Raw genomic sequence first — 23883 nt, 5'->3', positions numbered from 1 at the left:
TGTATTCTCGTTTCTCAGGTTCGTTCTGCAGAAAGATGGCAATATAGTATGTTGGGCATGGACTGCATGATATACCCCTATAGTGTCCATGTTTAATTCATTTTCATGCCAGTGTTTTGTGTCAAAATACTAAAAGTATTTTTTGGAAATACAGAAGGGACACATACTTGAATTTCAGGGACGCAGGTTGACTAAAACTAAGTTACACTACAGTATTTTCATTAACCCCACTTCTTATATCCCTTTGTTTGTGTAACTGAACAGAGCTTTATCAGTAACTGGAGAGATAGAGTAACCTTCATCGTATGAGAGTGAAAATCCAGTAGGTTGTCCTGCTGCTAACGGTGAAATTAAACTCCCTTCTTTTTTTACTGTTCATGCTGAAATAGAGTGGATTCACTTGGTCTGATGTTTTCGATCACATCTTTATAAAACACCTCATTAGCTTCACACTACAAACCCTATGGGGGGTAAATGGTTTTTGAGAGAAGATTCCAGATTCATTCACTAGACTGGCACTCAGTAGAGCTCAACAGACCCGTATACGTTCATCTCTGATCAATGCAGCTTCCTTCTACCAAGTTGGGTGGTTATTGGTCCAGTAGTTTATTACATAAACCTGTTGACTGACAAATCAGAGGTGAAAACATAACCTCCTTAGCAGAGGTAATAAAACCTCCACCCATTTATCAAGGAAATGTCACCAACATTAATAATTATTAGAAACACAACAGGAAATTAAAAGTAGAATGAAATGTTTCTAGAATATCTAAATAGTTGACGGGTAATTTTCTGTTGGTCGACTCATCAATTCCTTTATTTAAAGCTAATTTTCTCCTGATACTAGTCTATAGGGTTTTTATATTGTGTTTTATTGGTTTATTTTTGTCGTGCACTGGTTGCTGATTGTACATCAAATTGCCCTTGAAGGATAATAAAGATGTTCTTTTATGGACAACTTCAGTTAATCACAAGCTGCAAAAACCAAGCAAGGCAGCAGAGGAACCCAGCAGCCAGCAGGGGGCAGCCTCAGGACATCACATGGAAACAAGCAGCAGCAGACTGTGATTCTTGTGAGTCGTCAGAAGACAAATTGATGGGTTATTCTCTAACGATAGGTTTTTAAAGCATGTTAAATCATCCAGTATCTAAAATCCCAAAATATAAAAGTGACTCTTAAGTAAGGCTGTCAAATATATGTAGTAAAGTAGAAAATATTTTCTCTGAAGTGTGTATCAAAAGCAGCAGACGGAACACACACGCAATAATTTGTCCATCCACTTACAGTGCTTAGTTCCTCACGGGATTCCTCGCAGGTGGTGTGGCCTAGTCAGTAAAGTGCTCGTTCTCCACCAAGTGAACTGGGTTCAAACCCCACTCTTTCCCATCTTCATGCCGGCAATATTCTGAACTCTTAAAATTGGCAGGACTTCAACCTCCTGTTACTTGCAAAATATCTTAAACTATGTACATTTAATTTTATACATTTTTTAAAACAGTAAAAAAATCCTATTGCGCAATGGGCTTCTGCGCAGGATGTGCGCAGTTCGGTTCTGCAGGATGTGCTCAATGGGCTTCTGTGCAGGAAGTGCGCAATGGGTATCTGCGCAGGGTGTGCGCAGTAGTCTTCTGCGCAGGAAGACACGCAGGATGTGCGTGCGCATTTATTTATTTTTTTAATTAATTTAGTTTATTTTTTATATTTAATCTAAATTAATTTAATTTTTTTATATTTTATTTTATCTTATTTTATTCACCTGTAGTGGTTAAGTTACATGTTGCAGCTGAATACCCCTCAACTCACCCACCCCTTCATGACATGGAGAACCGTCAGTTGTCATAAAAACTCAAAATGGGTTTAGCTTGTCTAATCTAGGCTACTTTAAAAACATGGTGGCCACTGATGTAAATATAGTAAAATATTTAAAGGTAAACGGCCCATTCTAGGGTAAAGAAAACAATGATTTGTACAATTGAGGTGAAACACACTATTGAAAACATCGCTAGGATTACTCTATATTCCATTTCTGCCAACTGATCTCTTTCACCTACATCTGTGAAAGTGGACTTGTCATCAGCGCGGAGTGGTGCAGGTCCATGCGGGACTGCACGCAACTTCCGCTTCAAACGATAGAGGGAGCCCGTGTCCCTGCAAAGATAGATGTTTAGCGTGCGTGTGTGTGTGGCGTGCGATCACGCGAGTGTGCGTGTGTTTGTGTGTGTCAGAGAGGGGGGTGGAGGGGATATTCCGGCTGCTGCCGTCTGCTCCTGCTGAGGGGAAGAGGAGGAAACATGAGCTCCAGGAAAGGTGCGTATCCTTCAGCCTTCAGCCCGGCCATGCTACCCCAATCTCGGCTGTCTCCAGCACGAAAGGTGGCAGAAGTTACGGGGGTAGAAAGCCTAGCCAGTGCGTGCTAAACGAGGTTAAATGTGCCGTGACAGCCCAGCTGTAGAGCCTCATGATGTGTGCTTCTCTCTCCCTCTCCCTGCTACTCCCCTCTCCGGGACTCGGACGTCGCTCATGCCCGCGGACCAACGCAACGTCTCCCCGGCAGTGATGGCCATCCAGGCCAGGAAGAGGAGGCCGAAGGGGAAGAAGGAGAAAGCGGGTCACCCTCGGAGGTAAGCGGGGCGGTGGTGGTGGTGTTTGCCTGCAGGACGCAGGGACAGTGGTGAGGTGCTGGTTTGTTGACAGCGGCTGCCTCTCTGTGTGATGCCCGGCGCGGCTGCCGGTGCGTCGGCGGTGTAGACACATGAAGGCGCGTGCCCGCACCCAGCAGACAGACTGGGAGTGTGGGGAAGTTGGGAGGTCCTCCCAGATCCGCTCTCAACTTGCAGCTGCAGCTCCTCATTGATCAGACTTGCTATCTATGGATCGATCATAATTTTTGCACGGGGGGGGGGGGGGGGGGGGGGGGGGGTTGACAGATGTGACAGCTAATTTCCCTGGCCCCTCAAGTCAGTGCCAGACTGATAGCGGAGAACAACACCTCCATTTATCACCAGATTCTATTAGGGAATGTCTCACATGGTGTCAGATTATGTAACTTTTCTTGAATCTGTCAGAGCATTGTTTTCCGGTGAGTGTGGATGTGGATGTGTGTGTATGTGTGTGTGTGTGGATGTGTGCCTCTGGTTGTGTTGGTTGGCGTGTGAGCAGCGCAGTGACTCTGTAAAGTGCATGCGAATTGGCGAGGGGAGAGCGGGGGGCTTTCTTCATGGCATCATGCGATTGGAGCGACGTCAGCGGCAGCAGAGGAAGGCATCGATTAGGTGATACCAACGGTGCGACCACCCCGGGTGGGTGGGGGGGCTGCAGGGTGCAGCAATGTGCAGGAATGCGCCAACACATGCACGAATGCAATGTGCAAAGCAGACGCGTGTACAGTAAAGTGTGCATTCATAAATCCAGCTACTGTCTTCAGACATGAAAACACTATGTAAGAGGTGGAGTCCCTCCTCCTGGCTCCTTCATTCCACCTGCCTGTGTCAGGGGTTGCTCTCTCTGGAGCAGCTGACTCCTGTAGTAGTACAGCACCCACAGTGGTGTCCTGTTGTGGTTGTAGTCTTGCCTTCTGCCCAGTGTATGCTAGGATGTGTAGGGCTTAACCCAGACAGGGATTTAGCGGGCAGAGCAGTCTAGTGATTAAACAAATAAATAAAAAACCTCTAGATCCAAAAAGATTCTTGATGTATATATGAGAAATATGAATGTGACTGAATACAAATAAGTTGAATATTGATAACAAAACCCAAAACTGAATCAATAATCAGTCAAACCCAAGAGTGAGTAGTGATCAGCTGAATCTTGTGCTGGTTCATCAAAGCAAGACTTCTCACATAGTCAATAATGCCAAATCATTGTTAGTAGCTCTTGCAAATAATGAATGAATCATCTCTGAAAATGCAGGAATATAAAAAGAAATTCCCAAAGTGACGTCTTTAATTACAACACACAGATTATTGAACAGTCATGTTTATTTAGACTCCGTCCTGGTAGAGTCTATGTATTGCCACTTGACCTTGATCTCTTCTGATATATGTTGCTTTCTTTGTTTTTGAGCTCATTCATTCATACAAACACACAAACACACACACACACAGACACATATTGTACATACAAAATACCAGGCCCCAAGAGGTGTCATCTCCAGCTGTGCGACAATGTAGCCTGACCTCAATTGTCTAGCAAACAAACGTAGGAGAGGTTTAAGCACAGCTTACAGGAACAGATCAAGGTGCCCTGCTGAGGGATTTACTAGGAACACATGGGAAAGTTTGTGTGTATGATGTGATGATTATTAAATGCATATTGTCCTTACACCAGCATCACACAACATACCCCACATAAGCGATTGCCTCAGGTAAAGGCCTCTACTCGATGTAGTTTGGCAGAATCATGTTGGGGCTTCGGTGGAGTCACCAAACTCTGTACTAATAAGATGGGAAACAGAAATAGTTGTATTAGTCTTAATTCATTTCCAGAGATAAGTTGTTGTCGTTCTTAAGCATGATTCAAATACATGATTTTCTGATCAAGTCCACTGTAGGTCTGCACCTTACGCTGCATGTAAAAATGGACGACATGAATGCTCCCAAAAAGTGAAGCCAAAATGTCCCATTAACCCCCTGGTGGCTGGCTGCAGTAACAATATCTTATGTTGATTCACTTAGAGGCAATCTGCATCATTTGTGTGGGACCACTCTCTTCCCTTGCTGTTCTATTTCATTCTTCATGACCGCCAAAGGCAGTTCCCAACACTAAATTAATGAGTAATTAATAACAACAAAGTTAGATGAGATCTGAGATGACTTAGTTGTGTATGCTGCTTTCATTTAGAATCTGTGAGCTTGTGGTTACAATGTATGAAGTTGCTTGGTGATCTGTTGTTGCTTGGTGAACATCACTGCGGGGCAGTGGCAACATGGATGCTAATAACAACTTTAGTGTTGATATTTACAAGCCACAGAGGCAAACAATCTGGCAACCTAGCAGGCAGGTAACAATGCAGAAAATGCAAAGAAATAATGTCGAAGGCAAAAGATAGGATTTGTTTTGTCACCTTCACATTTATTTCTCTCATTTTAACACCTCTGACTTTATTGAGTTTGTGTTGTCACCGAAAGTAAATGGCGTGTTGTGCATGTTGCCACAGAGACACTGACTGTTTGACATCAGTAGACCTGTAGCTATAACAACAGAGCAATTCCTAGTCATGATGATTACAGGAACAACATTGATGCAGCAGTTTAGAGACATGGCAAAGTAGAGATGGCACCTGATGCTATAAATGAATAGAGTCTCTATACTGGGGCCTTTTGAAATAGCAGCTAAGAGTACATATGATCAAAGATTACTACAAAGGGTTTGGCTGGAATACAGATTGTAAATTAGTCTACTTTTTATGTCATACGATTAGCGGCCTTTCCTTACATTTCAAAGGCTGAGACTTTGGTGTGAATGATTAAATGGATCTGCATCGGTACACCAAAAGGTGCTGAGGTTGTAATTGTGAACGGGATATAAAACACCAGTATTATAGCATTCAGTACTCCTAACTCTTCCAGCAGTGAGTCTAAATGCTAATGTTCCACTCAGTATATAAGTCAGCTTGCAGGGCCCATTGCATGACTATAGACTGTTCTGCATGAAATGAGCTGACTCTGACCTGACTAATGTTCCCACACATTGCTGTGTAAACTGCATTGATTCTCGATTGTGGAGGCGGGGGTTTGGCCGGCCCATAGTCAGTAACTGAGGACGAGAGCAGGCAGCAAGTTGTATCAAAGCTGAAATAGCTTGTTGGGTTTATTTATAAAAGTAATGCAGGCTTTCATACATAAAACAATACAAACATAAATGACCATCACTTGCAACAACATTTTTTTTGGTTTATAGTGTAAGCTTTGGGGTATTTTATTTAGATAAACACTATGGTGAGAGATGATAAGAAACTGGGGGTTGGGGTTGCAAAAAAGGTCCATGGTTTTCAATAGGGTCTTAACCATTAGGCCACTGAGACTTAATCAAAGTCCAACAACACATATTTCAAAAATTTCCTTTTTCTGCACATAAAAAACCCCTATCAGTGGTAAGTGAGTGTAACATCAGATCCCTGTTATGAGACGCTGACACATGAATAAGCACATGGTGTATATATAGAAAGATTTTTATTTATTGATCGATGGATGTGATCAGAGTGGGAGTCTGAGGATTTCGCAGAGGGTATACCATTGTATATAAATGAGTCAGTTGCTGTTGGATCAATGGATCGATCTCAGGTGCACAGTTTGATAAAAAATTTAGAAAAAGGCTTTTCCAGCTGGAACAAGTGTTATTCCTTATTTCACCTTGTTTAATTTGTTGTAATAAATTAAACTTCATTAAAATTGGGAAATCAAAGGACCAGACTGGCTCCCCTGTTAATACATTGGATTGGAGCCATTAACACAGGTGGCCTTGTGTCTTGGGTTGGCCAAATGTCCTCAGAGAGGTGATCTTTGGCAAGCAGATTTGTTCAGCTCAGCCAATAAGGCTTCCTTAATAAGTCCTGCAGTCTGGCTGGATATAGCTGATGGTGGGCACTGAGCATGTGAGCTGCATGTAGAAAAGAGGGAGAGTGAGATGAAAAGGAGAGGAGATAAACAGAGCGACATGCTGAAAGCTATAGAGTTGCAGAAAAAGATAGAGAGAGAGAGACAGCCGTAGAACAGGAGGAGGACTGTGAGGCTAAAAAGACAAGTTTGCATATGTGGGTAAGTTTCTGGCCAACCAGGAACGTTGGGGATGGAGAGAGTAAGTAGGGAAAGAGAAGAGAGCGAATTAGAGGATGCCACAGAGCAGTTCAAGGCAGGAAACAAGTTTTTTTAACTACTGTGTTAGACATAAGGGGGGAAGAGCATAGGTTGCTGAATTGCAAGCAGATGAATATGGAAATTGAGCAGAGAGGTCAAAATGCTCAGTTATGTAAATATATGACCTACGAACACAGCTACAACTCTGTTTGGTTTTTGTTTGTTAAAAAAACAGAGTCACATTCAGAGTCATGACTTAATGCGTCATTGCAAGTCAGACCTTAACAACAACAATTGATATGGTGTCCTTTTTAGCAGCTCTGCAGCTTTTAGCAGCTCTGCACGAGGCAGGGAAAGAGCCATGTTTATTAACGGTTTGGGAGTTCAAGGCCATGAAGGAGCCATCCACACCCACTGTACTTTAAGGTCTGGATGTGAGCGTGAACTAATTCTAGTTGACCTGCCTCCCCTCTCCTTTTAGTTCTGTTTGGGTCTAGACATCTCTTGAAAGAAATCTTAGTTGCTAAATGCTGAAACTATCTTCTGCAACTACTCCAAGTTTATCAGAGCAGTGTCAGTGATAACTGCTACTGGGCAGTATTGACAAGAGCTTTTAGGCCGGACTAGGATGTCGATTTAGAATCTTTTATCATTGTAGACGCTTCTAACATGCAACATTTTATTAACGGTTTGTATTAATCTTTCAAAATTCTTGTCGTCACTTTTAATGTTAAATGGTTAATAATGAACACTTCTAGCCTCGACAAGAACAACAAAGCTGTGGGCTGTAAAACCAGGTTCTGGTTTTGTGGGTTCTCTGCCACTGAACGTGGTTTCTTGGGAGCAGGTTGTTATGGTCTATTCCCTAGAGCTTCAGACATTGTTACGTTTACAGGACAGGAGGTTATAATATGTCTTCTGACCATTGCTACTTGGACTGAATGTGGCCTTGGCCGGGATATGGATAGTCCGCTGATATCTTCCGACGTGTTGCATTTAGGGACCGTCAGAAAAGGAAAATGTAATGACCACGTTACGAATCTAATATGAGGTCGGGGTTTGCAGACACCAGACAAGAGGTATTGGGGCATGTTATGTTCTTTCTGTTGTTTTATTACGTCTTAAGCTTTGGTCACTAGTTACTTCAATTGTATTGGATTCTGCTGCAACACTGTTTATCCCTGAGAGTCCAAGATTATTTTGTGGACGCTTCACTCAATTCTTAAGAAACCGTTATAGTAGTAAACAATAGATTCTTATACAACCTTCTCAAATTTACTTGTATAGTGGCTGGATTTTGTGCCTCACAAGGCACAGTTTTGCTCTTGTCCAACTGGACTCTTGTCTCGTCTTGTAAAGTTTGAGGTCGGCGGCTTTTCCCCTGCTCTCCCAGAACCTTGAGAAACAGGATTTGGGAAAATATATACAGAGTCAATCAGACTGAATGAGGAGACAGAGCAAGATTGGAGGCATTCCCATGCAGAGTGTGTTTAGTACAAGTAGGATTTGTTCGTTAAGGGACAAGAAACACCTATTTGTTCCTCACCTGTAATGCTTCTGAAGTGTGGTTGAATACTGCGGTTACAGGCCAGAGGGTCATCACTGGAGGAGGAAGATTATCACAGTTGGGAAGGCTTAACACTGGACAGTGGACCTGCACTGTCTCCGTTTGGCCAATTGGTGAGGAGGAAGTGCTCTCATGTCATTGCATTTCTACCAAAGGTTTTCAATTTATTATGCATTTTCAACCTTCAAAAATATACTTTTACAGCACTCTTCCTCTCTGAGGTGTTGCTGGTGGCTTGATTTCCTATTTTCTAATGCAGAAAGCTCTGTCTTTTGGCTGTTTCTCTGCAGTTTAATTGAAATTAAAGGCCAAAATACTTGTTTATAGTGTATGGCCCCAGTTTTAAAGGACTTCTAATTGGGGATGAATTCAGGAATCATACAATTCTAAATAAAACTAATTACATTTTGAATTGATTGAATATAATGGCATTTTCCAATAAGTATCAAATTAGTTTTTTCTTTTGCATATTGCCTCAACAACTTTCGTAATTAGGGAAACTTGTGTAGCCATCTCATGACGTCTGCATGCCTCTGTGAATCAGAGGGTAATACTATTAGAGATTTCCCCATTTATTTACCAATAACGACAGATAATATGATGCAGGTATACCAGGTCATAATCAATCCTCATTTCTATGGTATTGACTTGTTTGTGTTGGCTGTATGATTGCTTGTCATGTTTGCCAAGTAGCCACAAGCTATTTGTTTGTCTCTTCAACACACTAACTAGGGTTGAACGATATCAGGAAAACATACAATAACCTTGTTGAATGCAGCCCTAACACTATCCAAGATTTCTACAGAGTCCGTTTATGCTATTTGTGCACATGTGAGTCCTTTGCTTCTTTATATTAGACCTGTTGTTGCCATTGTAAGCATTGACTTATTGTCTATAGCCTGGTGTCATTTACTGAAGCTGTGTCCCAAAAAGGTGGCTGAAATTCTTCTTAGATCTACACAAATCTTAGTTGTAGAGACGGTTGCTTGTAGTAATGATAAATGACCGTTAGCTCTTCACTCCGGCAGCAAGCTTCTGTTGTCTGCTCAGCTTCAACTGAACTAACCGGCTATTCCCAGTCACTGAACATGACCCGGTCGAGTCTTTGAAGAAATTTTCATGAATGATATGGTTTGTTGTTCGGCTGATTGTCCTGACAGAGAGGTCAAAGACACAGCTGCAGCCAGAATGACCAGTTCTTTCTCTTTCCTTTTTTCTCTGATGATTGTCTTTACGTTTGCTTATCTGAGTGTGAGGGGTCCCCACCATTTCCTCTTCCTCTTCCTCTTCCAATTCGTCCTCCACGTAGCATGGTTCACAAGGTGAAGCCAGATATGAAGGGAAAAAAAAAAAAAAAAATCTTTCTGTGCTCTCTACTGGCTGATCCCACCATTGCCACCATATGTGAGGGACCGAGCAGGAAGACCAGAGAGCCACAGAGTTTCTTTGAACGAAAAACTTGTTTTTCAATTCAGTTTCCATTAACAAGAAGTAAAAAGAAAATCTCACAACCGGTAAAAAAGGCGAATTATCCTCAAGCAGCATCTGGCGACCAGTTGACAGCATCACAACAGAAAGGAAAAAGCCCCCTCGACTGAGAGATGGGAACATATATGGTGGCTGGTCAAGCCACTCAAAACAAAGAGGGGAAACACATAGACATACTAACGTTGAAAACAAACTACAGCCACAACATAACATCCCAGTATTAGACCATATAATATTAACTAAGGGAAATTAATTAAATATAAATATCAAGCAATAATTAAAGATTTAACAATTACAAATAGAGATCAGGCAACAATGTCCTTCCCCATGATGGCAAGAGACATGGTGCAGTCCAATTAGGACTCAAAGCCATTTAAGCTGGTCTGCTGCAGCTGGGCCCCCTTTTGCTGAATGGCCAGATGACTCCAGGAACAACCCCCCAGGAACTGGTAACTCAAAGAAAACGTAATTAATTATCACAGAAAGAAAATATATAACAAATAAAATGTTGTATGAAATCAATGTGTTATTTTATATATGAAGTGGGTGCGTGTGCAAAAAGAAACAACTAAGCAAATTAGAAATCAAGAAGTTACCACCATGTTTCGGAATGTCAGTTTGTGGTTGCTGGTGTGGCCTTCACACTGAGGGACATATTGAACACCCACTTCTCCTGCAGTCAGCAGTCGGTCAGTCACTCACTTCACCTGCCTGCGGCAAGGACTAAACCTTTTCTATCAGTTAAGCCATCTTCATCAGGTACTTAGAAATTGAATTAATAATATTAAAGCAATAATTCAGGCTTTTGTTTCTCAGGTTTGTAGCCTGCTGGAGTTTCCAGTTTTCGCTCATCACAAGTTATTAGGATCTGAACTATGAATGTGAACTAGTTCTTTTTAAGTGTGAACTGGCACTGGGTGCTGGTGGCAGGCTACAGAAAGTGGTTAGTTGCATGCAAACAAACACCCTGAGTCTGTGTAATGCACAACATAAGGCACTTATTTATATTCAACTTTTTACATACGACACAACTACATATACAACTTTCAATAACGCACTACCAAATATCATAAAACAACACAAATCAATAGGCAAGGGAATTGGCTGGGACCTCCTGATAAGATACAATCATGATACTTAGGTGTGATATAGGGCTGTGCTAAAAAAATCGATATGGCGATATATCGTGACGTCGTCATGCCGATGCACGCATCGATGCAGATGCTACTGTATCGATACGGCATCAAATGCTTTGACGGCCGTCTTGAAAACGAAACTTCACCTATGGTGCAGTGCACAATAATGCCAAAGGGGGCAGCATAGGCAAAAACATCACACGTCTCAACTCAAAACAAGCAAGGAAGAAACACCGGAAAAACTGGCGGAGTTATTGCACGTGAAATGCTTTGCTCGCAGTCTGAATTTGGCCGCTCAACGTGCGCTCGAGATGCCCACTCTTTCTTACTTATTCTCCACTGATGTGTGGAAGAATGCCAAGGAGCTGTGGACCTTAACTGAAGCGGACCTGGCCTGTGCTGAAGATGAGGCTAATGCCCTTTAGCCGCTAAAAGCTGCAGCACTCGTAATGTCCGAAGAACATTATAGCCACGCTGCATGCCCAGATGTGCAACTGCGCTCATGTTCAAGCAACAGACTCGGCACTTACGAGGGAAATTAAAAACACCGTATCCGGGGATCTTGGGAGGAGATGCGTGAGCGAGAGATCCATGGCATTGCCTTTTTTTTTTTTATTGGGATTAGAATGATAATTATTTTACTTTTAAGATCTTTTAATGGCCAGAATTTTTAGTATTTTGAGTGGTGCGATCCCTAAGACTTCGCCTTTGCTGTTATATGGAATAATAAAGAGCAACTGTTGTAGTCAATTCTGTGCAGGATGGTCATTATTCAAAAGCAACGTGTATCGTAATAGTATCGTACCGTGGCCTCTGTATCGTGATACGTATCGTATCGTGAGGCTGTAGGCAATACCCAGCCCTAGTGTGATACGATATGTACGATTCTGTTGGTATTTCGATTCTGTATGTAGTGCTATTCGATATTTTACGATTTCTTTTGATTTTTTTTTTTAATACTGGACCATGGAAAACAGTTGAATCATACTAAACACAACTGACCCTCGTTTTTTTTTCCTCCAAAATAAAATAATAAGAATATAAAAAAACATAATGTTAAACAACAACTACAAATATACAATACTTAGGTCTGAAAGGTTTTGCCAAATGTAACTCAAAACTATCAAACAAGGTACCGAGTCGAGAAAGCTTCATAAAAATAACCAGTAACTCACAAACAACTTCAGCACCAGCCTACGGATTTGTGTTGAGAAAGATGAGCATGTTAACATGCTCTGGGGTCAGAGGCGAACGCAGCCTGGTGACCGTCAGTCCAGCCGCCGAAAAAGCCGCTCTGAGGGGACTGACGTCGCCGTGATACACAGGTAGCTCCGTGCTAACTTGGCTAGCCTGGCCGCGGCTCCGGTGTTTGCGCTCCCCTCGTCCGTGTCAGACAACGCAGGCTCCTTGTCTCCCCCAGTCTCTGGGATAGCTTCGCAGTATTGGTAGTGAACCAAGTCATTTTTTAACTCAAAATGGTCCCATGCAACACTTCGCCATGACCTCTTCATGTTTACTTTGGAAATGGAACTACACGGTAACTCGCAGCCAGTCGCAGGAAACTGATACAGTGGGGCAAAAAAGTATTTATTCAGCCACCAATTGTGCAAGTTCTCGCACTTAAAAAGATGAGAGATGCCTGTAATTTTCGTCAAAGGTACACTTCAACTATGAGAGACAGAATGGGCAGAAAGAATTAAGGAAATCACATTGTAGGATTTTTAATGAATTAATTGGTAAATTCCTCGGTAAAATAAGTATTTGGTCACCTACAATCAAGCAAGATTTCTGGCTCTCACAGACCTGTAACTTCTTCTTTAAGAGGCTCCTCTGTCCTCCACTCGTTACCTGTATTAATGGCCCCTGTTTGAACTCGTTATCAGTATAAAAGACACCTGTCCACAACCTCAAACAGTCACACTCCAAACTCCACTATGGCCAAGACCAAAGAGCTGTCCAAGGACCAGAAACAAAATTATAGACCTGCACCAGGCTAGGAAGACTGAATCTGCAATAGGTAAGCAGCTTGGTGTGAAGTAATCAACTGTGGGAGCAATTATTAGAAAATTGAAGACATACAAGACCACTGATAATCTCCCTCGATCTGGGGCTCCACCCAAGATCTCACCCCGTGGGGTCAAAATGATCACAAGAACGGTTAACAAAAATCCCAAAACCACACGGGGGACCTAGTGAATGACCTGCAGAGAGCTGGGACCAAAGTTACAAAGGCTACCATCAGTAACACACTACGCTGCCAGGGACTCAAATCCTGCAGTGCCAGACGTGTCCCCCTGCTTAAGCCAGTACATGTCCAGGCGCATCTGAAGTTAGCTAGAGAGCATTTGGATGATTCCAAAGAGGATTGGGAGAATGTCAAATGGTCAGATGAAACAAAATTGAACTTTTTGGTAAAAACTCAAATCGTCGTGTTTGGAGGAGAAAGAATGCAGAGTTGCATCCAAAGAACACAATACCTACTGTGAAGCATGGGGGTGGAAACATCATGCTTTGGGGCTGTTTTTCTGCAAGGGGACCAGGACGACTGATCCGTGTAAAGGAAAGAATGAATGGGACCATGTATCGTGAGATTTTGAGTGAAAACCTCCTTCCATCAGCAAGGGCATTGAAGATGAAACGTGGCTGGGTCTTTCAGCATGACAATGATCGCAAACACACCGCCCGGGCAACGAAGTAGTGGCTTCGTAAGAAGCATTTCAAGGTCCTGGAATGGCCTAGACAGTCTCCAGACCTCAACCCCATAGAAAATCTGTGGAGGGAGTTGAAAGTCTGTGTTGCCCAGCGACAGCCGCAAAACATCACAGCTCTAGAGGAGATCTGCATGGAGGAATGGGGCAAAATACCAGCAACAGTGTGTGAAAAGCTTGTGAAGACTTACAGAAAACGTTTGACCTCTGTCATTTCCAACAAAGGGTATACAACAAAGTATTGAGATGAACTTTTGTTATTGACCAAGAACTTATTTTCCGACATAAATTGCAAATAAATTCTTTAAAAATCAGCCAATGTGATTTTCTGGAATTTTGTCTCTCATAGTTGAGGTTTGATGAAAATAACAGGCCTCTCTCATCTTTTTAAGTGGGAGAACCTGCACAATTGGTGGCTGACTAAATACTTTTGCCCCACTGTATGTTTAGATTCTTGTGCAAAAACAAGAGCTGGACAACATGCTCTGTGGTGAGGTTGGTCCTCCCCCCATATATCGCCCCGTATAAAACCAATAAATATGTCTAAAAATAAATAAAATAATTGCCATTCATAAGAATCGCCATTCGTTACTGAGTCGATTTTTTCGTCCCTACAAATCAAACTTATTAACATCACACTGGTAGAATTTAAACAGCCCTGTCCATAGCCTAGCATAATAAGCCTGGTTGTGTTACCAGTCCACGAGAGGGGGGAAAGTTCCCTTATGTGTCATGTTCTGTCAGTTTAGTTTGTTTATTTCAGCCTCTGTGTTTTCAGTTAAAGTCTCTTTTAGTTTAAATACGTTTTTTGTTAAACATCTCTGCTCCTGGGTCCATCTACTTGACATAAACCTGACAGTACAATCCGACCAAGATATGGACTCAGCGGAGATTAGTTAGTTTCAGGATCAAGTTTTTTATTTAGAATTTTGGTTGATGAGCTGCGTTTTCCGGTGCCCCAGAGGCTTCCGGCTGGCGTCTCTCCTCTTCAGGCGTCGGAGGTCCTCGCTGCATCTGCTCTGGTCCCTGCTCCGCGCCGGAGACTCCTGGCTGACGTCCCCTGTGTTCCGGCGTCGGAGGTCCTTGCGGTATCAGCTCCAGTCCCTGTCCCACGCCGGAGGGTCCCGGCAGACGCCACTCTGGTTCCGGCGTCAGAGATCCTCGCGGTGCCAGCTCCAGTTCCTGCCCCACGTCCGGGGCTGAGGTGGGAGCTCTTGCCCTCTGACCCTGACCGGTCTTCGGACCACCCGCCTGAGGAGCTCCCGTGCTTGGCTCCTGACCGCCCTTCTGAGCCTAAGAACTCTGCCTTTGAGCGCCAGGTGCTTATTTCAGCCTCTGTGTTTTCTGTTTCCTGTTTTATTTTGTAGTCTCTGTTCCTTGTGGGTTGTTTCTGTCTTCACTTCCTGTCTTGGTGATTGTCTTTCTAACTCCTCATGTGTCGCACCTTTGGCCAATTACCCCTGCCTTCCCTGTGTGTATTTAAGCCTCTGTCCTTCCCCTTGTCCTCTGTCAGATTGTCTGTTTAGCTTCCTGTTTTTCTCCAGTGTTTCTTGTACTTGTGCTTGTTCTTGTTCCTCTGGTCGTCCTGGTGGATTATGTTCCATGTTGCTGTTCTGTTCTGCGTTGCTGTCCTGCCCTGTCCTGATCTCCTGAGCCTCGTGTAAGCTTCCTTGTGCTTTTGTTTTGTTTCTGATTTTTAGATTAAATACGCTTTGTTAAACATCTCTGCTGCTGGGTCCATCTACTTGACATAATCCTGACATCATGTTCTGTTCCAAGTCAAGCGAAGTGGTCTTGCTGGCTGGTTTGTGGCTCCAGTTGTTGGGCATCTGCCAATAACTTTGGGCCATGGCCCAAGGAAGAGGAAACTCTGGTGCTCAAGGTGCCATGCTAGCAATAGCATCCACTTTGTTGAAATTGACGATTGTTTTGAAAGATGGGCTTTGGCGATAAAAAACTTTTGACTGGCTGCAGCCTTAAGGGTTCCCTTTTCTCCCTTCTCAGCATGATGGGTATTTTTGTGCAGATGGACGCTTTATCACCTGAGTTGAAGTGGACAAGAAAGGGTAAATAAACATTGTATTTCTATTAGACTAAGATAACACTGATCTAAAAACACTTAGGCACAGCATTTACAACATCAATATGCTCGTCACTTATGTGTGAATGTCAGTTTTCATATATTTGTTCATACACCTCAGAACTGGACAAAGTCTTCCTGCTGTTGGTACTAACAAAGTCAGGGCATGACTAAGTCAGGATTCACCCCCTAGAGAACCGCTGCTGACATATTTAAGTGCTGTAGGTGTGAAAGCAGTAAGGACTTACTTAATCGAGAACTTGTTTTCGGTTCGAAGAGTTTCCCAATCCATGGATGGCGCAAGGCTTGGTCTGGTGTCATGCGCTTTTTTGGATCATATCTAAAAAATGAGATTCATGCACATAATGAAGATATTCTAATTTGGGATGGATGAGATACGAATTCTATATTAACACGAATGTTATATTTAAAGTATCACTATGCAACCTTGTTTATATCATGAGTAATATCCACTGTTCAGTTGTGTTTCAGTTCAGTGAGTTGGATTACAATCAGAGCTCTGGTGAACATATTGATAGCCTTGGTTTTTTTTCCCTCTACATAAAAACCCCTTGAAACCACATGAAAAACACAAGGCCAGACCAAATTAATCTTCCTATGTGGCTGCAGAGGGCGTTTTTGCTCAATACAATTTACATAGTGTTGCTTTAAAGGCCTATCTTCACAATGACAACCTCATGCGTGTTTCTGAGAGTGTTCTTACTCAAGGCAGCTTTCAATGAAATCGATGAAATCGGCATCCTTAGATTTCAACTTTTTGGCCACAGAGGTCCTCAATTTTTGTGTAGATTCCATCCGTCTTGGGTTCCCATTAGAGTCTGCAAAACCAGGAGAGGTTAGCAGGTGATTTTTACAATGTCCTACAATGCTGAGAACATTATGTGAAAAAGCAGCTAGGAGAAGATTAAAGTACAAGTTTCTTTTGCTTACCAAAGAACTTTTTCCTTTGGGGCGAGCCTTCCAGCAGCTCTTCTGGAGGGACACCTAGTAACTGCAATAATTTCGATTCAAACATTTATAGAAGTTCCACATTTGTCAAAAGAATATGATAACAATTTGAATGGAAGGAATAATGATGCATTTTACCTCCATTATGCTGCTGAAGATGGAATAAGTGTCAGGTCCTTTGAAGAGACGCTGACTGAGGTGGAGCTCAGCTACGATGCAACCCAAGCTCCACATGTCAATGGCCGTTCTGCACTTTTTACCAAGCAGCAGCTCTGGAGACATGTAGCTCAGAGTGAACACTTGAGGTTTATCTGTGGAGGAAGATGCAGGTAAATGTTTATTAATGTTGTCTTTATTGTCTATTGTCTTATTTTTAGTCACTTTGTAACATTACAAAATTTCTCTCACCCCTTTCAGTCGTAAAGAAGCTCCCTCCAAAGTCAATGACTGCTGATTGCCTCTCATCATTCTTTTTGCGGACCAGGACGTTTTCCTGAAAAATAACACAGGGACAATTATTCTTTAACTTTGTATTTATGGACAGATGAAGTATTTCAAAAGCTGCCCCATTCATGTTTTGCACGTCTTTTTTGTCATCTTTGTCTATCTAGTATCTATCTAGACTGTAGTACATGCATGGAATAATTGAACAGTATACCACAGCAATGTTAGCCTCTGCAGTATGATTTACTTTTAATCATTATATGTTGGACATTTTATAGCTTTGCCTCCCCCCGTGGGCAAAATACAACGCATAATGTCAATAGACCATACACTGCTCTAATGTGTCTCATGTTTCCATGTAGTGACACCTATTCCATTACATATAGTGGGTTCAGGTGCAAGAACATTCTTTCAGTAAATGTACTCAATGGATGCCATTGATAGGTAAACTTTTTCTGTCTTGTTTCTTCTTTAGAAACAGTTGAAGTGTGGCTAAAATAACTTTACAAGGTCTGAACTATTGTTCCTACCGGTTTTAGGTCGCCATGGACAATATTCTTCTTTCTGAGCAGCTGCAGACATTTCAGGATGGCAACAGTGTACCCTTTGAGCTCGTCCTCTGTGACTTGATGCTTGTCCTTACGTTTCATCACCCTATACAGGTCTCCACTGAAAATGAATGTGAGAGGTAAGCTTATTGCTTATTATTTCACTGCACAGAGAACAATATGTGTTCTGAACTTACTCATAGAGATCAAAAGTGATGCAGAGGTGATGGCGGAAGTTGAAGTGCTCCTTCATGTGGACGATGTTGGCTGAGTTATTCTTGTCACTCTCTTTCAGGGCTTTCAAAACCTTCATTTCCGACTTTGCCAGCTTAAGAACGCTGAAAAACCACAGAGAATAATATGTGTGACTATATGACATGAAAAACCTTTTTAATCTGAAGTATTATATACAACAAAAGCACGAGTTCCCGCCTTATAAGAGTGGTACTTTTGTTTGTTTCCACAGGCGGCATGCACGCAGAAACTGTGCATGCAATACACATTTATATTATTCTCCATAGTAATACTACTAATTAGTTTCACTAATCAGTAGAAATGTTACAATCGACACCAGAGCAGGAACCCAGCCAGGCACAGACTTCTACAGAGAAGAGGATACAAGGCCACAGACCACAAGTGAAGTGGCTGAAGTCCAGCATCAAAGATAATTTGACAACAGTCTTATTGACGTGAAAAACATTCTGGATGTGTTTGTTCCATGGGCCAGCAGAGAAGACGCTGGAAAAATTGAGCGTCCTGATTTACAGCAACAGGATAGAAAATTTCATAATGAAACATTCACAGGATTACTACCAACAACCCCCAAAAAAAGGCAGCATGAAAGCGAATGGCTTGGGGAGAGAAGTGCCTTGCAGAAAGGCATCACAAGGGGCGGGAGCGGATATACTATCAGTATGCTAAGAAAAAGATATAAAACATTGCATGACAAAAAGAAAAGGACACAAACAGTTTCTTCAAGGATCCCACCACTCAAGAAATCAAGGGAGTGCTGAATATTGTAGGGACTGTTACAAGTCCTATCAGTCCTATAACCAATTCAAAGTCCATCAACCAACTTGTACTGAGCTTAACCACAAAAAGAACATGAGATTCACCTGAGAGCTGAGAAAAAGTAACCGTGTGTGTTTCAGTGAGAAACTGTAAAAACAACTGTTTTTAAAAGAAATAACAACATATTCTAACATTTAATTAACTCAAACATATCGCTGATGACCTTCATCATCGTGACTTGGCTTTCCATTGCCTTACCTGTCTTTGTTTCGAAAGACTTTGATGGCCACAAACTGCTTGGTCTTATAATCATAGCATTTGAGAACCTCTCCAGAGAAGCCATTTCCAATAACTGCCAAGATTTTATAGCGGTAGGCCAAGTGGTCATTGACAATCTGTGGATTAAAGATAAATAAAAGCATATCCATAAGTACAAAAAACAAATGATTAAACATGTATATACTGCTTCAGGAGTGATATGCTGGGATGTTTAAAATAATTGTAAAACAAATGATGAAAATTGACTGTAAAACAAAAAATTTACAATGAAATTATAGCTGCATTGATTTTTTTTTTTTTTTCGGTATATTGAATGGATCAATAGTTTGATTTTGTACAGTTAAGATTTGAGCACTTACTGCCTTGTACAGTCCCTCCTCAGTGTCGAAGCCAAAGTTGAATAACTGTGGATTCTGGGTGCTGCACTTAATCTTGTTTGTTGTCCTCTTTCCCAGGTACCATACCTGTTTGTATTTACTTATCTCTGTCTGCTCATAGTTTGTCAAATATGGCACGAAATTCCTCAGAACATCTGCACATGGGGGAAAAAGAATGCCATTTTCATGTTCTCATAAGGAAATCAGAGAAGACAGAACTCAGGATTTTGAAAACAAACTTACATTCAGAGGACATGGGTAATATTTCGTCAGAAGGTTTCCTATTTCGTGTTTTCTGCAGGGAAGGCATGATTGGTTGCCTCAGTGGGAGTCTCCGCTGGACCCTAGTGCCAGATTCTGCATGAGCTTGCTGGATGTAACCGAAATCCAATTGGATTTTTTGAAAGTTCTAGTTGATCAATGAAGGTTGAGTGTGCAGAAAACAGAGGGAATTTGTGTAAATAATAAATTATCTGAATATCTTATATCTTCAAACTATCATGTTAATAGGTTGTATTAAATATTTACAAGTAGGCTATGAATTAAGCTTACCTTATTGTCTGGTGGTTTCACACAGGAGATGTTGTTCCTTCTGTGGAACAGGTTCTCGGTTGATTGTTTTGCAGGCATCCTTGTAATCTTTTCAGGAGGGGTTCTGAGGAATCTTGGAACTATGTCAACTTTGCTGACTTGAGCCTTTGTTCGGCAAAGTTCGTCAAACGACATTCTATCACCTCATAACACCATCTATCTTTGTCTAGTATATAGACAGGTGGAAATCAAGGTTAAATCTTTTGATGTTATTCCTCCTCTTTGAATGTGACATGGATACCTTTGATTTTGTCTAAGTAATGTCTTTACGACATCATCAAAAGTTCCAGAATCCAAGGTGGAATAGGACCTTTGATCTGTGTTGCACCAACACAGTATAGGATGATAGAGCACTATGACGTTGATGACCTGCCAATAAACTGAAAAAAGAAGAATAAAAAGACAAAGAAGTTGATATATCTTTTTTCTAAGACTTGAAGGGCACAATGACATTTTTTTACTTTTCAAATCATAGCTTTGGTCATTTTGTTGTATGCATATAATTATATGTGCAGTAATGCAATGCATGCATACTATTATTAATTGCTAATAATTTATTAATTATATAGTTACCATGTTTGGGCTGAAGCCATCATTTAACATTAAATTAAAAATATATTTTTAATGGTACAAATGAACATTCAAGTTTGAAGGGCTATAGTGCCTATTCTAAACCACCTGTTTGGTCTGTAGTATGGCTCTGGAGCTTCAGCATTATTCCTTTCATCAGTGAGTCCTCTAACAGTTCGACAATATACTGTCACTTTTTATTGTTTGCATTTTGTACATTGTGTGCAGATCTATTTACATACAGCCGATGGTGCAGGTTTTATTTCTTAAAATGAAATTAAACAGGGACTGAGTACCGAAAGTGCCCTATTGCTTTTTTTTTTTGGATTAAAAACGATTTTTGAAGGCTTGAAAATACTCTAAAACTCGAGTCAGGACTGGTGAAAATGTACCTATTCTTAAGCAATTAGAAATGGTTGTGGAAAAATGGATCAACAGCGCCCCCTAAAATGCAGCAATTCTGTCTGTTTTAACCGATCGTGGCAGTAGATCATGCCAAGGGGCTCTCCCACACACAGCCAGAGACACAACTTATGTCACAAGGTGTGACCGGGGCTTGTCGTCAAAGTTCGACGATTCTCCCAAAAAAAGGAATTTATTATAACTCCTCTGTGCATTGACCGATCAGCCTCAAACCTCTTTCACACAATCACAGTGCCGCCCTGATCAGAGCCATATGTTAATATTGACTCATCGTCACAGCGCCACCTACTGGCAACAGGAAGTGACATGTTTTATACTTTGACGCACTGCTCCTGCTTTACAATATATCGCTCAAATGAGCTCAGACAAGTCAGAAGACCTTCACGGTCAGAAATGGGACTTTTTCCCAAACCATGTAAGCATTGAGGTGCGGCAAAGGTTGATCCTTCGCCAAAGAAGACTTATTAGAATTATTCTTCCACTGTGCATTGTCCAATCAGCCCCAAATTGCTCACCCTTCTAAAAAAACCGACCTGAACAGATCTATTACGCCGGGTTCACACCGGACGCGGTAGCGACGCCGAAGCGCCGCGCATTACTAATAATATCACATACTTCTGCTGCTATCAGCCTGCAGTAAAAACGGCATTTAATCATTTTTTTCAAGCATATACTTACTTGTTGCTCCAACATTAACTGCAACAGCGTCCCAACATGTGTCTTTTTTGGTGTTGTCTTTATACAACATATGCTGAGAATCAACAACTCAAGTTACTTCTCCACTTCAATGATTAATTTAATGTCATCCATGTTGAAGAACTTCTCCGCTGTTAGCTCCGGTAAATGTCGGGTGTCGAGGGTAAATTACGTATTCTCCACTCAAGCCTATGTGGAGAATACGTAGCCCCCCCCTCTCTTTTTTATCTTTATGACTGCTTGTGTGGCTGTAGTGGATGGGCAGAGGGGGACATTTAATAATGTGGTTGGTAAAAGTGGTCAAATTAAAACTCCAAGACAACAGAACGTGAATACAAAGTATGGGATGCATATTTGATCATTTATATCATATAAAATATGTCATCTATATCATTTAAAATCCTTGACGCGATGTGATTTCTGCCCGACACTAAAAACGAAACGATCGCTTCACGGCGCTAGGCAGCCGCGGCACAACGCTACGCTTCAGCCTCCGGTGTGTTCAGCGCTGCGGTTTAACATGGGAGTGGATGGGAGCCAGAGGACTGGCGCTGCGCTTACGCATCGCTTCGGCGTCGCTTCCGCGTCCGGTGTGAACCCGGCGTTAAGCCTGAAACATGCTTCTGCGTTTTCACGGGCCCGTAAGCGCAAGAGCCCTTCCGGGTCCCTTACGTGCTTATGTATCCCTCCTTACGTGCTGACGGGTGTCGACCCCCTTTTCTAAAATTTACGGCAAAGCTCCGCAAGCTCACTCAGCCCGCAAGGCTGTGATTGGTCTGCTCTACATCCCTTCTGGAGCTGCATTTCCGGTTTCATGCCCCATAATACAGGCAGAAACAACGGGAGATTTAGAAGAATGAATATGGACCAAATAGAAGAGCGTTTGGCATAAGAGATCCGAAAGTATTTCCACTTGTATAACCCATCACTGACTGGCGTATTTGTCCGCTTGAAAAAGGCTACAAGGAGCCGCAGTAGCTATGTAAATAAACAATCGATGAAGAAGAAAGAAGGTGTCTCTCAGGTCGTCTTCGACAAAAAGCATTACTCCGCCTAGTGTTCTGGCGCGGAATTGCTTTGTAAGACGCGCAACGGTTGGGGAAGCATGAATGACAACGAGTCTTGCGCCACAGCGGCGTGAAAAGACGCAGTCGCAGAAGCATGTTTCAGGCTTTAGTCTGTATTTAATGATAGTGATAGCGCTACTTACCGGAAACAGGAAGGGTAAGCCATGTTTGCAACTTTAATTGGATATACATAACATTTTCACTGTATGGTCTGCACTTGATGGCATGGACCGTAAGTTAGTGCGAGTGGTTCAGCGTTGTGTGATGGACACAGAAAGTAACTCGGTAACTCGGGTTTGAAACTCTGGACTGTAACTCCGGACTGAAACTCCGTATTGAAACTCTTGACTTATTCCTACATTAGCCAACTGCTACTACTTGAACAAACATCAGTCGATGTGACTTGCCATTTAGAAACATACTGGTGTAACTGACTGTGAATATGTGGCTTGATTTCTACAGCTGTATCCAAACATAACCACGTGTCTTTCAGCTGTGTTTACCAGAGAGATCGTCAATGCCCTAGAATGAGACCGGTGATAGGCCTGGTCGCGTGTCACTCCAAGTTCAGTCAGCCAATCAGAGGAGGGGTTCATAAATAATTAATGAGGCATGCGAAAACAGCCTGTTCTGTCTGCAGCTCCAGAGAGAGGCATAAGAGAGGACATGGATATACAAATTGCAGCTTTTTAAAAAACTTTAAACCACTATTATATCATCTTAGGGACACCAATACCTCAAATTAAATCCCAGAGAGGTATAAAAACCATCTTTACCTCTCACCGTCTTTAATTTTTGTATTTCACCAGTGGCAAGATGTAAGGACACAATGTGATGTAGGAATGCATACTTTAGGCTTAACTATCCAATAGGATGTGAACACACTACATGAAACATAGAGAGTGACAGCAATTCTAGCCATTCATGGATGTGCTGTTAGAATGGGTGACGCCAGTGGAGGGAGATATATTGGGATGCTGTGTGAGACATCTTCAGACTTGGAGGGTTAGGGGGTTATCATTTGATCGTGGACTGTGTGAGACCTCTCCCTTGTTTCAAGTCGGGCAGCATGTATTTGTTAACTACAAGAAAGTACAGTTTAAGTCCAAACGACCTTGTGTTCAGGCACACTGT

At 42.0% G+C, this 23883-nt stretch overlaps 2 protein-coding genes across 2 annotated transcripts in view; one reads left to right on the top strand and one right to left on the bottom strand.

Annotated features, from left to right (window-relative positions):
* The first annotated feature begins 2238 nt into the window (after positions 1–2238).
* srpk2 (SRSF protein kinase 2) overlaps positions 2239–23883 on the top strand; it is a 75673-nt gene continuing 54028 nt past the window's right edge. Inside the window, exons 1-2 of the mRNA XM_053427262.1 lie at positions 2239–2308; positions 2556–2622. The gene's annotated coding sequence lies outside the window, so the exon portion shown is untranslated. The remainder of the gene's footprint in view (positions 2309–2555; positions 2623–23883) is intronic.
* On the bottom strand, positions 16495–19658 carry LOC128444157 (dual specificity tyrosine-phosphorylation-regulated kinase 4). The gene is made up of 9 exons (XM_053426462.1): positions 19646–19658; positions 19385–19557; positions 19005–19141; positions 17933–18073; positions 17718–17856; positions 17152–17236; positions 16882–17054; positions 16726–16786; positions 16495–16613 (listed from the first exon to the last, which is right to left on the bottom strand). Exons 1-9 carry the CDS (start codon positions 19656–19658, stop codon positions 16495–16497), a joined length of 1041 nt encoding a protein of 346 aa, XP_053282437.1.

This window comes from Pleuronectes platessa, chromosome 7, assembly GCF_947347685.1.
Source record: "Pleuronectes platessa chromosome 7, fPlePla1.1, whole genome shotgun sequence".
Lineage (NCBI taxonomy): Eukaryota > Metazoa > Chordata > Actinopteri > Pleuronectiformes > Pleuronectidae > Pleuronectes > Pleuronectes platessa.
Note: the sequence above shows the minus strand (reverse complement) of the source record. Positions and strands in the feature narration are given on the sequence as shown.

Coding starts and splice junctions, on each gene's coding strand:
- LOC128444157 (XM_053426462.1), bottom strand. Junction 16,787..16,881: donor TCTTCAGCAGCATAATGGAG/GTAAAATGCATC, acceptor AAATTATTGCAG/TTACTAGGTGTCCCTCCAGA. Junction 16,614..16,725: donor CCAAAGGAAAAAGTTCTTTG/GTAAGCAAAAGA, acceptor CTGGTTTTGCAG/ACTCTAATGGGAACCCAAGA.